The sequence below is a fragment of the Triturus cristatus genome, chromosome 1_1 (assembly GCF_964204655.1).
Source record: "Triturus cristatus chromosome 1_1, aTriCri1.1, whole genome shotgun sequence".
In the NCBI taxonomy this organism is placed as follows: domain Eukaryota; kingdom Metazoa; phylum Chordata; class Amphibia; order Caudata; family Salamandridae; genus Triturus; species Triturus cristatus.
In genome coordinates this window covers 190,351,963-190,366,460 of record NC_140579.1, presented here as the reverse complement: position 1 = coordinate 190,366,460, position 14,498 = coordinate 190,351,963, and the positions used below count along the sequence as shown (strand labels likewise).

The 14,498-nt window shown below is 41.7% G+C and overlaps 1 protein-coding gene across 2 annotated transcripts in view; it reads right to left on the bottom strand.

Moving 5' to 3' along the window:
• LOC146869964 (dual specificity tyrosine-phosphorylation-regulated kinase 3-like) overlaps positions 1-14,498 on the bottom strand; it is a 331,601-nt gene that overhangs the window by 250,684 nt on the left and 66,419 nt on the right. The window contains exon 2 of one of the 2 annotated variants that reach the window (XM_085624114.1): positions 11,106-11,262. In XM_085624114.1, the coding sequence (XP_085480240.1) occupies positions 11,106-11,138 (33 nt within the window). In that variant the 5' untranslated portion in view covers positions 11,139-11,262. Of the gene's footprint in view, positions 1-11,105; positions 11,263-14,498 lie in introns of those variants that run through there. The other variant, XM_085624117.1, reaches the window with a different exon arrangement.

Genomic DNA, 14,498 nt, shown 5'->3' with positions numbered 1-14,498 from the left:
AGATATGCAGAACAGTGCCCGGATCTTTAAAAGTTACCAAGATGCAATCCCCTATTATTGTTTTTCTGGTCTTCCCTAACCAAGGGACCCTTCTAACCATAATAATCTCATTATTAAAATGAGATGGTAGGGGTCGGTTCAAATTTAGCCATTTAATGACCTTTTTCTTTAGGGATTGGTAGTCTTCATTTTCCCCTGATCTTAGATGGGGGGCACCTGCTAGGACCACCGTTAGACTATTAGCTTCTGGCGGCAGATCTGGTCTCCGTGGTCTTGGGGCTTGCCGGCCCGGGGAGAATAGAGAGCGCTGCCGGCTTCTTGGTGGCCGCCATTAATCCCTGTCTGGAAACTTTGAGGGGCAGAGTCTATTGGTTGTAAAGGCCTATGGGTTGAGTTACTGCGCGGTGCCTGGACTGAAATAGCCATTAATGGCTGCAGGGGGGGGGCAGTAGGCACGCTCTGAGGGGGGACTTTGTTGGCACCCTGTGGGACTCCTATTTTAGGAGGTTTCCTGCGGGGAGATGAGGTCCCATATTTTTAGATTGCTTACTAACTAAGGTGTTCAAGGTAGTAAGTGATGTCTCTAGTAGAGTGAGCCTAATCTCCACTTTTTTCAGGCTATCGCTAATGGGCTGCAGAAGGGAACAAAGTAGGAATTCTATACTCCCTATAGATGTGAGGGGGGGATTTATATTAGATGTATTGGCCACTGGGTCGTTATTAGTAGCAGCTATATTGGTGCTGGGGGCCTTGGAGGGAAGAGCAATAGGCACAGTCTCATTGTCCCTCCCAGATTGTAGTGCGTTTGTATGTTTTTTGCCAAAATCTAGATGTAATGGTTTGGCTTTCCCCCTCCCCCCCATTGACTTCCTACTACGTTTGCTTGGTGGAGGCCTATGCAGCTCCACCACAACACTTTGTTTTGGCTTACTTTTCTTAATTGCATGCAAAGGGGGAGTTTGGGTGACCAAATTAACGGGGGTAACACATGTCGTGGGAGGAGTTGTGTCTATGAACTTTTCCGGGAGCAACCCAGGGGAACTAGAAATTTCCCGAAATAAGAGGGGGAAGTCCTCAAGAGTCAGAGGATTTAAGCTATTGGGGGGGCGTACCTTCCTCTTGGGAAATAGGATACGGGATGATCTCTGTCAAGGGTCTGCTCTTCATGGATTCAATGGAGCGCCGCCGCTCCGCCCTGCGTCTCTCCAGAGAATTTTCTTTGCCTGCGTCTCCTTTGGCAGATTTGAAGTATTTGTCCAGTGTCCCTGTGTTGCTGCCCCCCTCCCTTAATGGAGTTTCACGTGGTCCTGGCGAGGGCATCACCTTAGTCAGATTTGGAAGTAAAAGGTAAGGGATATGGCCCAGCCCGGCCTCCTTTGGCCCCGGACGGCCACAGACGGCCCGCCCTTTGCCCGGGCGCTGCCCGCGCACGTCCCGCGCCGCGGGGTGCTCTGCAGGCTTAAGTGCAGCCCGGGCGCAACGATGACCTCGGCAGTGTGCGCCCGGGGCAAAGGCCGCTGGGGGTTGTAGTTTCCTGGAGCCGTTTCCCTCACGGCAATGGTGACAGCAGTAGCAGCGGAAAGATAAGCGGGTAAACCTGAGGACCGAGCCGTTCCCCTCACGGCAAGCTCAGAAGCAGAGACCCGTCACCAGGTCAGTAGCGCGTCCCGCGCCGCGGGGTGCTCTGCAGGCTTAAGTGCAGCCCGGGCGCAACGATGACCTCGGCAGTGTGCGCCCGGGGCAAAGGCCGCTGGGGGTTGTAGTTTCCTGGAGCCATTTCCCTCACGGCAATGGTGACAGCAGTAGCAGCGGAAAGATAAGCGGGTAAACCTGAGGACCGAGCCGTTCCCCTCACGGCAAGCTCAGAAGCAGAGACCCGTCACCAGGTCAGTAGCGCGAATGTATTAGTAATTTATTTGCCATCACACACTGCTTCCGGGTAGCTTCAGAGTATTCCATTTCTACCCGGGAATAGCTGGCAGAAGTATTATCCCAAACTATCCGGTTGGCATGCATACTTCACTGATTATCCACCAGCTCGTTAAATAACAGATGTTTTGCTCTGTTTGTCTGGCGGATAGTCACTTGACAGATTTTCTTCACTAGTAATGTGGGCATGATAGCTCAGTGAACTGATGTGAGGAGTTGAAACCCCGGTGAAGCACACTTAGCCTTCCGTCCTCTGAGATATGTAGATTGCATACTACTAACTGGGTAATAGTAACATCTGTTATTTATAGCGTTTAGAAACAGCAAAATTGCGGTATAAAGTTGTTTTTATAAAATTCAAGTTGTCTATCCGGCTACAATATGTATAGATAGATGTTCTTGCTGTTTTTTGATTGTCTTGATGTATTGTGCAGGTGGTTTTCATGTCACCAACTTAACAAACACATAGCATATACCCATCATAATTTATCTGCTTCATGCATGGAAGAGATTCTTCACTAGTTATTAGGCTGACAGGGACCATACAGATTTTATCTGCTAAATGGGTTAAAGGTTATTAAATTATTAATTTTGTGTGGGGGATAATTTAAAAGGAGGATGGGGGATCGCTGATGTCTCTCCTTAAGTCAATGTAGTGGCAGGGTATGTGCAACACATAATAATTTTTTCCAGCGGCCAGAACTTTAGTCAGTAGTACACTGGACTGCTAGATAAGTATGTGATATTCTTGCAATACCCCTTCGTCCCTCTTACCGTGATTACTCACTTATTGTGGACCCTGTGCCTCCAATAACTTCTTTTGGGCAGGAGCAGTCGCATGCTTCAGCAGCTTCCCCATCGCCACGTGGTGATGGTGAGCCTAAGGGTGGCATGATGGAATTAGGCCTGGTATGATGCCGGCAATTATTGGGGTAGTTCGTTTTCTGGGACGAGTGGGACGTCTGCAAGAGGTGCGGAAGACATTTCTTAAATTATTTTTTTTCACGGAGATGCTTTTTAGGTCTCGCCTTAGCCAGCGCTTTAGCGGTGCTCTGGTGAGAGCTATAGAAAGCGGGATTTGGAAGTGCAAACTAGTGCTTTTCAGGCCGCCAACTACAGTGCATGTGCGCCGGACGCGTGCACCATTTGTCAGCCTGCTGATCACTTTCGCGGCCGCTTTGATGTTCTCAGTGAGCCGCGCGGCCACTGAGCACCTAAAAGCGGCCGCAAAAGTGCACACCATATGCCAGCCTTCCCTGTGTTGCTTGGGCCGCGCGCCGCTGCTGCCGCTTCATTCTTTCACCATATTTGTCAGTCACAGAAAGCCTCTTCCAGGCCCATTAGTAGTTTGTGCAGTCTTCTTGAAAAGGGATTTAAGGGGCGCTTGGGACCCCTCGTCTGCCGAACCAACAGTCCTCCCCGCCCCTGTGACATGAAGGAACAGCTTTTTCCTTGGCAGCTCCTCGCATCGGCAGCTTAGCGTTTTTGGCGTTCTCATGACTAGCCGCGCCGAGGGGACATGCTCCCGCTCTTCCAAGAGCTTAGGCGGAGATTAGGAAAGAGATGAGCAACTGAGCAAGTTCTGTGCGCGGGGCTTGAGGTGATGGCACTGGGGCAGCCCCCGAGCTAATTAAACCCGCTGGCTCTGCCTGGCACAGGATGGCTTCATCCCGATCCAGGCCTGCCTTCTACGCAGGCCTCTGTGTCTTCGTGGCCTAGGAGCCCTGCCCGGCTCGAAGAAGCCCGACCCTCAAAGTGCAGCGATGCCCTCCCACCCACCTCCAGCGATGCCCGCAGTGCCCCCCCACCTCCCTCCCACCTCTAGCGATGCCCGCAGTGCCCTCCCACCTCCAGCGATGCCCGCAGTGCCCCCCACCTCCCTCCCACCTCCAGCGATGCCCTCCCACCTCTAGCGATGCCCACAGTGCCCTCCCACCTCCAGCAATGTCTGCAGTGCCCTCCCACCTCCAGCGATGCCCGCAGTGCCCTCCCACCTCCAGCGATGCCCGCAGTGCCCTCCCACATCCAGCGATGCCCACAGTGCCATCCCACCTCCAGTGATGCCCGCAGTGCCATCCCACCTCTAGCGATGCCTGCAGTGCCATCCCACCTCTAGCGATGCCCGCAGTGCCCTCCCGCCTCTTCCGATGCCCGCAGTGCCCTCCCACCTCCAGCGATGTCCGCAGTGCCCTCCCACCTCACTCCCGCACGGACCCTTTGGCACTCCAAACGCCCACTCACCCACCAAGTGCTCTTTCAGAAAATCTGCAGAGGGCAGGGTTGTGTGCACTAGTGACACGGGAATGAAAAGTCACACGAGTGCTCAAAAGCGCACAACTACAACGAAAGTTCTATATATAAAAAAATAGTGCGTTTCAAAATAGTTTGCTTAGTGGCTTCAACACTCGTTGCTGACATCTGGTGTGGACGGGTTGAATCGCGTGAGCGCCGAATCTGCCTTTTATCCTTCTGAGGTTGATAAATTGACATTGTTAGGTTATTACAGTGCGTTGACATCCCAAGGTCTGCAGTATTCTGGAGTTTGTAAAAATATGCCATTAATACTATTACTGTGAAGACGAAAGGTATAAAAGTGGAATGATGAACAGTTTAATGAATTTTTGAGCGCCAAGATCTGTACAGGGCTTATATATATAGCCTTGTTGATTATTTTGTGTTTTTTTGGGAAATGCGAAGAACAGATTTGAAATGTGGCTCTGATTTGATACTGCCGGGTGCTGCTCGAGTGGGGATTACTGCAGAGTGACATTGGTGCAAGGGGAAGAGACTGACCCCCAGATCGCCGCGGGACTGCGAGGACCAGCGTGCAGTGCGGCGCTCTATCTGCCGCAGCTGGTCCTCTTCCTGCCCCAATCTCCCCGGTGAATAAAACCTCAGGCGGATACTGTTTACCTGGTGCTGCTTGAGTGGGGATTACTGCAGAGTGACATTGGTGCAAGGGGAAGAGACTGTAATGACCAGAAGTTACAAAAGGCCCATCATGGAAAATTATTGCAACTGTTACAAAAGTTTTGCCAGAAATTGATAATTGCTGTCCTGTAAATTTCTTTATTAAAGTGTCCAATTTTGTTCCATCAGCTCTACAACGTTGCATCATTAAAATTACAATCTGTCCATATTTCTTTAAAAATAACTATGAAAACATGTCGGATTTATATTTCGAACATTTCATGTTGTGATTGGCATCTTTAACTAATTTACTAAAAGTCACTGATTTAGTCTCTGGCAATGTTAAATAGATAAACCTTTCTGAATCAACATTAGAGCTGCATGTGTAGAAACAGTTTTCACAACTATGTTCCCATTTATAAGAGAGACCAAACATATTTTCTATTTCTACCCCTTCATCTTCAAGTACCAAAAGAATGTACATCAAGAATTCCTGTGCATCTTGCTGGACATTTTGTGAAAACTGTGTTCGTCCTGAACAAACATCTAATAGATTTCTAATTTCATACGCACTTTCTATTTTTGCGTTATCAACACTCAGTTTCTCATAAAGAAGACTTAGCACAGAACAGAATCTTTTTTCATGATTTTCTATTATCTGCTCTTGCAAACTTTCAAGATAAAATACAACATTCAGCACTACATTTGCATAGCAGTTGACACCAGAGCTATTTTCAAAATGGAAACCAACAACCTGTTCAACATTGTCCTTTTTATTTTTGCTTGCAATCACATGACTCTCTTTTTGTTTTCTCTTCTCTATATCCTCATTACAGATATTCTCAAATCTCCTTTTCCGACAAACACGTTTCTCCAACACAGGATACTGACCTAAATGAGGAGCATAGGTTCTTCTTAATCTATTGTACTCCTTAACACAATTTGCATCAGCACTAACTTTTGAGTCATCAAAGTCTATCATGAATAAACCAGATAATGTTTTCACTCGTGACAAAGCAAGATATGCCATACCTTCTTTGAACACAGTAGATCCAATGTTTACAAATGCATTATCAACAGTTAATCCTTGACACTTGTGAATAGTTACAGCATATGCTAGAGAAAATGGAAACTGCTTCCTACGTACATATAAGTCTTTCACAAGCAAAAAACGGACTGAACAATGACAAATGTCTTTTACCTCTTCAATCTGAACAAATTTTATTTTTAAAAACTCAATTCCTTCTTTTTTCTGGTAGTTAACAAAACCCACAACTTTACCCATAGCTCCATTCACTAAACCTTTTTCAACATCCAAATTTCTCCTTAGAAATACTCAACAGTTCATGCAAAGATATAGATTTTTTTCTAATCCAGCTGTTTTCGAAATGTTATTCTCTAGAGAATCCAATTTATTTTTCAGTTCGCCTGTTAATGTAATAGTAATTCTTTCATGTTGGATTTTGTCCACTGCTTCCATTTTCTTAATCTCTTCCTTTTCCAATTTCAAAAGTTCCTCATTGAATATCGAGCATTCACGTAGTGTTGGCATTAAGCAGATTACAGTATTTTTTTCTGCAATGTTCTTGTATATTTTCTCTGCAACTATTTCCTCATTTGGAAATAAATTATGTAGCAACCGACTCTGTATTGCTTTTCTGCCTACTTCTGTGAGTAGTCCAATTCTGATATCTTTCAGAATACTTCCATATTCTTCATCATTTGCTTGCCTCATATTGGTAGTGAGTTCTTTGTACTCAAAGAATGACCAAATATTCGCATTACCAATGCTTCCTAATGACTTCTTCGTGTCCTCATGTGTCACAGTATTAAGCACTGGTTGTCCTTTAACTGGAGTGAGCTGCAGTAGATCCCCAAAACCTATAACATGTTTTCCACCAAATAGCACGTCATAGTCTCTTTTTAGAATTTGCTGCATTCTTAAATGCACAAAGGCAAGCATTAAGTTTGATACCATGCTTACCTCATCAATAATGAGAACTTGCATCTTCTTCAACACTCTTGAAACTTCGAAACATGCTTCGCCAGTTAGCTTGTGATATTCTATTTTGTTCTCATGCTCCACTGGTAACATTATCAACCGATGGAGAGTAATTCCTTTTATATTATATGCTGCTAACCCAGTTGGAGCAGTAACAACACAAGATAAAGTTGAATCAGTTTTTTGCTGTAGGTAGCTTCTGATGACTTTAATTAAGAAACTTTTCCCAGTTCCAGCTTGTCCACTCACATACAACCTAATTGGTTCAAATGCTGTGCATGTGCACTCTTTATTTTCATGTAGTAATCCGTGATCAATTTTTTTTCTGACTTCTTCATAAATTTGTCGTTGTTCTTCATTCAGTTGTTGTTCCAAATCTGGTAATTCTATTAAATCTTCCTTTGCTTGATTCATAGCCGTTTCCACTTCAGTCATGGCTATTGCAGCTTCATTTTCTACGATTGGTTGTCCTAGGGGATCTTGACTGAGCGTTCCAGAACTTTGGCTGTCTTGAGAACTGTCTCTAGCTACTTCAGCTGCAATTGTAGCTTCCTGTTCAATTTCTTCGTTTAACATTTGGACATAATTCCTGAAAATACTGCATTCAATGGTATCTTTACATGCATTAAATGAATCCTCATAGCTTTGAAATTCTCCAAGTAGTTCGTCCTCTGTACGCCATGGTTTAAACAACTGTAAAAGTGCCAAGTAGTAAAATTCCTTTTTGTCAGTAGTGTCACAACTCAGCTTCCTGTGATTAATCAAACTTCCTTTTGTTTGCTTCACTAAACATCCTTCCTCACCAATGGCTTTATATTTTCCATTGTTGATGTCTTCTGTGGCTTTCCGTGAAAAAATGTAGTTCTGCAGCACTTCATAGAGACACATGTTCTCAAGATGATGACTTCTTTTTGGGTAATATGTGTCCAACATGTTTGTTTTCAAAATATCTGTACTTTCTGGGTCATTCTCGGCCAAATATTCAATTTCTCCAACAGATTTCGGTACCCGATTTCGCATTCCTGCAAGGCCTAAACTGACCCAAATTATTCTTCTGGATTTCGAGCAAAGACTTGCAGATGATAACCTATCTGAACATTCGTAGGATCCAATTTCTCGATGTGTTAACATCTTCAAACTGAAACTGTACAGCTTCTTACTGACAGTCTTCTCGTGAGAAATCTCTTCCCACATTTCCTTCAATTCTGTTTTCTCAGATTTAGTAATGTACGATGTGACATACCGAGCAACAGCAATAGAATTGTCTGCCACATACTGAATATCCATGTTAGCATTCCACATGGATAAAATGACTGGGTTGTAGTCATTTATATATTTTGACTCTTCTTTTCTTCTCAGGTTGTACGTATTTTTGGGAGATTTCCTTGTAATAGTATGTCGCACAGCTGACATAAAACTGTTGACTCTTCCTTTTGAAAGAACAGGTCTTGGAAATCCAAATCGACATTTTGTGTAGAATTTATCTTTGGTCTTGTACTTCCGTCGACAGTATTTTCCACAGCGATGACTTTGGAAACGTAAAACTTGCTCTTTTAACTTTTTCTCTTCTGTGCTTTTAGGTATAGCACATGTTGCATATTCTTCAATGAAAGATAACACTGCTTCATCAGCATCTGTTCCAAATTTTGGAGCATCCTTGATCCACAACAGCATATGAATGTGAGGAGCACCTCTTGCTTGGTACTCTTTTCTCCAAAAGAAATCCACAACTTCTCCAAGTGGTGGATTTTTTTTGTTGCAGATAAAGGACATCATAGCCTCAAATCTATGATTGAAATATCTGCAAACATTAACCGGATCCAATGAGCACAGTTCTCCTGCTGTCTTGTATTCGATGTTTTTAATGTTTGAATTTGCCTCTCGTAGAAAATCCAGTAAATCATCCCAAGCGTATTCGGCACAGCTTAGGGTTAGTAACCATGTTGGAGTTCCTAAATTCCGTAACATACATTTCAATTCTCCATGGCGTCTATACCAATATTCATTCGTCCCACGCTGACAAGCCATCAGATTGATCAATTGTGATTCCAAATGATCATCTCGCTGCTGCACTTTTTTCATAAAATCCTTAGCAGACACATTATGTAGATGTGTTCCACTTTTTAAAATGTGATTTACTGCATAAGATAGTGCAGACAAGTCACTTTCAAATAACAGATGGAACAAATAAGGAATACTTTGACGAAATCTGGGATCTTCTGCATATAATCTTGTAGTCCGATACTCAGAAGCAGGAATCTGGACTGGACGTTCATCATATCGTCCACCTTCTCCTGTAGGAAATAGCTGGGGAAAACATCGAGCTTCCAAACTCTCCTCCCATACACTCACATGAGTTCCTTGTGCTTTTTTCATTTGAAACAGATCAATGGTGTTTGCCATTACTTCTTTTGAATGAAGAGGATGTATGCTGAAATGTTCATAAATTTCTTCTTCTTTTGACTTGTCAACTTTTTCAATTTGCCCAGTTGGTGTGTCTGTGTCTCCTACTAAATCTTCTTCATCTTCATCCATATAAATGGCTTCATACCATTTATTATTCCTTTTCAAATATAAATTTGCTCTTTGTACTTTGGCTCCTGCCAAATTTTCTTATTCTTTGTAGGTACACCATTAACCAGAATAACTAATGGTTCAGTTTCCAAAGTATCTGTATCAATAATTTCCATATTTTTTTTCAAATCCAACGGCAAATAGACAACTCTTCCTTTTAAACCTCTCTGTAAATCTGAAGGTGGTAATTTGCCTGTTTTTGGCTCCATACGTACTATGGTCTGGAACGGATGAACACATTGAATGAGTATAGACTCATACGTATTTAAATCAGAAAGTTCTGCAGGAACTTCAACCAATTCTAAATTATTATGTACAGCTCTAGCTGGCATTTTATTTTCTTCCAACTTGTTGTAACAGTATTTACAAATACGATGATCTTCACCCAAATCAAAACAATTTTCAAGAAATATATATGTTGCAAAATCCTTCCACTTATAATTATCTTCTTCTTCACTTTTTTTGTAGAGATCAACATTCCTTGTTTGGATTTTATAATGGTTTCTCCGGCAACAAATACAAGTAATATTTGGTCTTTCATTAGAGATGATAGCAAATTTTGTAATTTGATCTTCAAATTTCTTATTTACGGAGGGTTCTACATTCTCTTCCACATTTTCCTCAATAACTGTGTCATTCCCTGCACTTTCTTGTTCTGGCCCAAAGTAACAAAACTGAATCTCATCAGTAACCTTCTCAACATCTGATACAGATCCACGAAACAGAGCCTTATTCAACTCATTTAACTTTAGTGCTGGACTTTTAGCAAAATACAATCTTCTCACAAATTTTCTAATTTCAGTATGATGAACTGCCAGCATCCTAAAATGGTGAAAAACACTTTGACAAACTTTCCTAGATAAACAAGCCAGAGAGTGACCTTGCAAACCAGTATTCTCTCTCACTCTGCATGGATCTAGTCCTTGAAGCACCTTAATCTTCTGTTTAACACTCTTTTTACTATATTCTCTTAAAAACTCACGTAATTTATCAATAGATTCCTGTCGCAAAGTACAAATACTACTACAATTCCAAGTATACACTGGGGCTTTAGGACATCTCCCCATAACCTCATCTGCAATCACTTCTTCCTCATTTCTTGGAACCATTTTCTCCTTTTCCATTATACAACCATCCTTAACTTCATATGCTCGACCACTGGTGTCAACTGCATGCAGCAAACTATTACTTTGAAGATAACTCTCTTCATTAAAAAATGGTTCAGTACTTGAACTATGCATCCATTCTCCTAAAAACACTTTACAAAAGTTATTTCTTTTTATTACTCTTTTCTTTTTGCTTTGTGACTTCATTAGATTAACTATTTTTTCTAATGTACGCATCCTGTTCAAAATTAAAATGAATAGTTTTCTTTTTAAATCTAAAGCCTTTGCTACAATGGCTTCAATATCTTTTTTTCTCTTTAAAAATTTTGCTCTTTTCTTATATTTTTTCACATCCTTTAGCAAATTGGACATCACTCTTCTCTGAAACATTTTCCTACGGATCTCTTTAAATGCTGATTTTCTTTTCAAATTAATTATTATAGCTTCTGCTTGTACATTAGCATTTAGTAAATTCTCACTATTCTCCTGTTGTTTTCTACTTGAAACAGTTTTTCCAATGGGGGCATTTTTAAAATTTTTCCTTTTTTTGAATATATTTAAAAAAAATTCCTTTGTCTGCTTACCCGAAGACTTTTTCTTTTTCCCAACATGAGCATCTTCAACTAACTTGGGTCCTCCAGTTGTCTTTAAATAAACCTTTTTTTTCTGTTGTTTTCTCTGTCTTGATTTTATAGGCATCTTACATTTCCTTCACTGCTCTGCAGCAATAACTGAAAGAAACTAAAAAAAAATACCTTTTTTGTAATTTAAATATATTACTATATTTGTCATGATCTTTTCTTTTCTTATAACACTATCTATCCCTTTCCTACAAGTGAAAAACACAAGAAAACCAACACAAATGTAATCTCTAAGATCAATTCCTGTGTGCACACAGACTCTTGGTGTAATTCTAGACAGAACACAATATTTCTTTTGCAATTCATTTTCTTTATAGTTTACAAAGGCAGAAAACAGCACATGTGCAATCTGCTTTTTTCGAGCATATACATGTGTAACCTGGCAGACTGACTGCACTCCTGCAAAGATAATGAACCTTGGGGATGTTGAATGCATTAGCATTTGTCAGGGGGTCCAAGAAGGCCATAAAAGACTCATGCTGTGACTTTACGCAGAAAATGAAATTTGCTTGCCAATTTCAAAGCACACTTACTACTTTTTTCTGTGTTTTTAGGCAGAAAACAAAATTTGCTTGCCAATTTCTAAGCACACTTAGTACTGTTTTTTTCCTGCAAGCGTTAATTACTCTAACAGTCGCATACATTTTCATTACAGTTTTCAGACACAGAAAACAGCACATGTCCAAACAGCTTTTTCTGACCATGAACATGTGTGACCTTGGTGACTGACTACACTCCAGCAAAAGAAATCAGCCTTAGTGATGTTGAATGTATTAGCGTTACTCACTGCTTCCATAAAACACCAGTCACTTGTGAATACTCAGCATGATTCTACAGGATAAACTGCTGGGTGTGTGCTAACAGTCTGCTTATGCAGACTGTGTATTTTCAGTTGCAAGAGACATGCGCATGGTTACTTCCCAAAAGAACCAGAGAGACACGAAATACATCTGACAGCAATTCCACTGTACTCACAGACTCATGCTGTGATTTTACGCAGAAAATGAAATTTACTTGCCAATTTCTAAGCACACTTAATACTGTTTTTTCCTGCAAGCGTTAATTACTCTAACAGTCGCATACATTTTCATTACAGTTTTCAGACACAGAAAACAGCACATGTGCAAACAGCTTTTTCAGACCATGAACATGTGTGACCTTCGTGACTGACTACACTCCAGCAAAAGAAATCAGCCTTAGTGATGTTGAATGTATTAGCGTTACTCACTGCTTCCATGAAACACCATTCACTTGTGAATACTCAGCCTGATTCTACAGGATAAACTGCTGGGTGTGTGCTAACAGTCTGCTTATGCAGACTGTGTATTTTCAGTTGCAAGAGACATATGCATGGTTACTTCTCAAAAGAACCAGAGAAACACGAAATACATCTGACAGCAATTCCTCTGTGCTCATAGACTCATGCAAAATTCACCACATACATCCCCTCTCAAACTCATAACTCATCTTTAAAATTAGTTGAGAAAGAAATGTGGCACTCAAACAGCAGACTATCACAGTCAGAATATCAGAGCTGTACACCTCTCTCCTCTGAGCAGAACCAATTATTGGCAATGTTTCCCTCTCTTTTTTCACACATATACATGTTAATTACAAATCTCTGTGCTTCCAACTTTTTTTTAAATGAAATCATACATTTCTATTGGTTGAAAACTTCAACCCTTTTCCAAATGTTCCCTTCCCCCAACTTGACTTTTGCCTGCTACCATAGCAACAGCTCATGGAACACTGCTGTGAGGAGAGAGTTCAGAAGTTCACCACACAATGTTTCAAATCGAAAGACCAAGAGTGCATCACCTGTCCAACCTAACAGCAAATCCAAACTATTCTTCTGTGGGAACACAATTTTCAGAACCAATACAAAACATGCTTCTATAAATGTACACATACAACCTAGTTTTTAGTGTAGAATGGTGTGAAACAGCCAATGAGTTCTTTTCATTTAAAAAAAATATGTATTCCTCCATTTTCAAACTGTCTTTCATTTCATTTTGCCATTATACTGAAAGACACCTTCAGAGTGCATCCAGATCTCCTTGAAAGATGTTCACAGTGTGGATTGTAGGTCACAGCTATGTCTTCTGGAGTGAAAAATTTGCAGAAAAAAGAGGTATGGTGAGAGACCTTGCTTTGCCAAATGTAGACATTAAATGGATTGGTCAGAGAGGGTTAAAGTGGCACCAATTAATGCCTTTGGTGAAAACCTTTCTACATCTCCCACAGCCTAACCTTATTATTGTGCACTGTGGTGGAAATGACCTAGGCACTTTAACTGGGGTAGGTCTGGAAATGCTTATTAAGGACACCTTTGTGCAATTGATGTAGCTTTTTCCTCATTCTGTCTTTGTATATTCTAACATATGCCAAAGGCAAAAGTGGAACTGGTCCAACCAATTTTGTCCGCAGATTGACAAAGCAAGAAAGCACGTCAACAAATCTGTTTCTGCTTTCCTCAGAGACTATGGTATGGATTCTATATACCACAACAACTTGCGTTACAACATGCAAGACATTTATAGAGGAGACGGTGTACATTTCAATGATGAAGGGAACAGTCTTCCTCTTAAACTTTAGACTCTGCATCGGTACTTACTTGTAGGTACCAAAAAACACTCAATGAACACAACGGCTCTTTTTAGAGCCCCCTAATATCTTATCACTTAAATTAGTTTTTTTCTTCTTTTTTTGTTATTTTCTACCGTACGCGTACGGTAAGCTTACCGTACGCGCACCCCGCGATTTTTTTAAAAAACATTTAAATGTATTTTTCATACTTTTATGGCCTTCTTGGACCCCCTGACAAACGCTAGGGGGTCTGCAACTCTCTTCGTTGCCCCCTTTCCATGTTCTCCTCCTTTTTTTTATCAGTGTGAGGCACACAAAATGGAGGCCGACACTTCCTCATTTCGGCCGATTCGAATGTTTACAGTCATGTAACCACCAATCAGAATTGAGCTCGCGCATGGCACAGTGCGCGTACGGTACGCTTACCGTAAGCGCTCGGAGCACGCCTATAGATATATATATTGATTCAAATGTTATTTTCTCAGCAAATACCGAACACATTTACATCAGACATACAAAAGGCACATCCCTGACCTGAGGACTACCTCTTTGCCAAATTTCAAGTAATTCTGTTCAGCCATTCGGGCTGCAGCTTGGACTAAAGATCCTATGGAAAAATGCATGGGGAAAACGCGTTTTGGGACCCCCCCTTTTTCTCAGCCCCCGCTTGACGAATCACCCCGAGACTTTCAGGGAAGGAGCGGAGAGGAGCGCCCCACCTATTTTGAAAATTTCACGAGGATTCGTCAA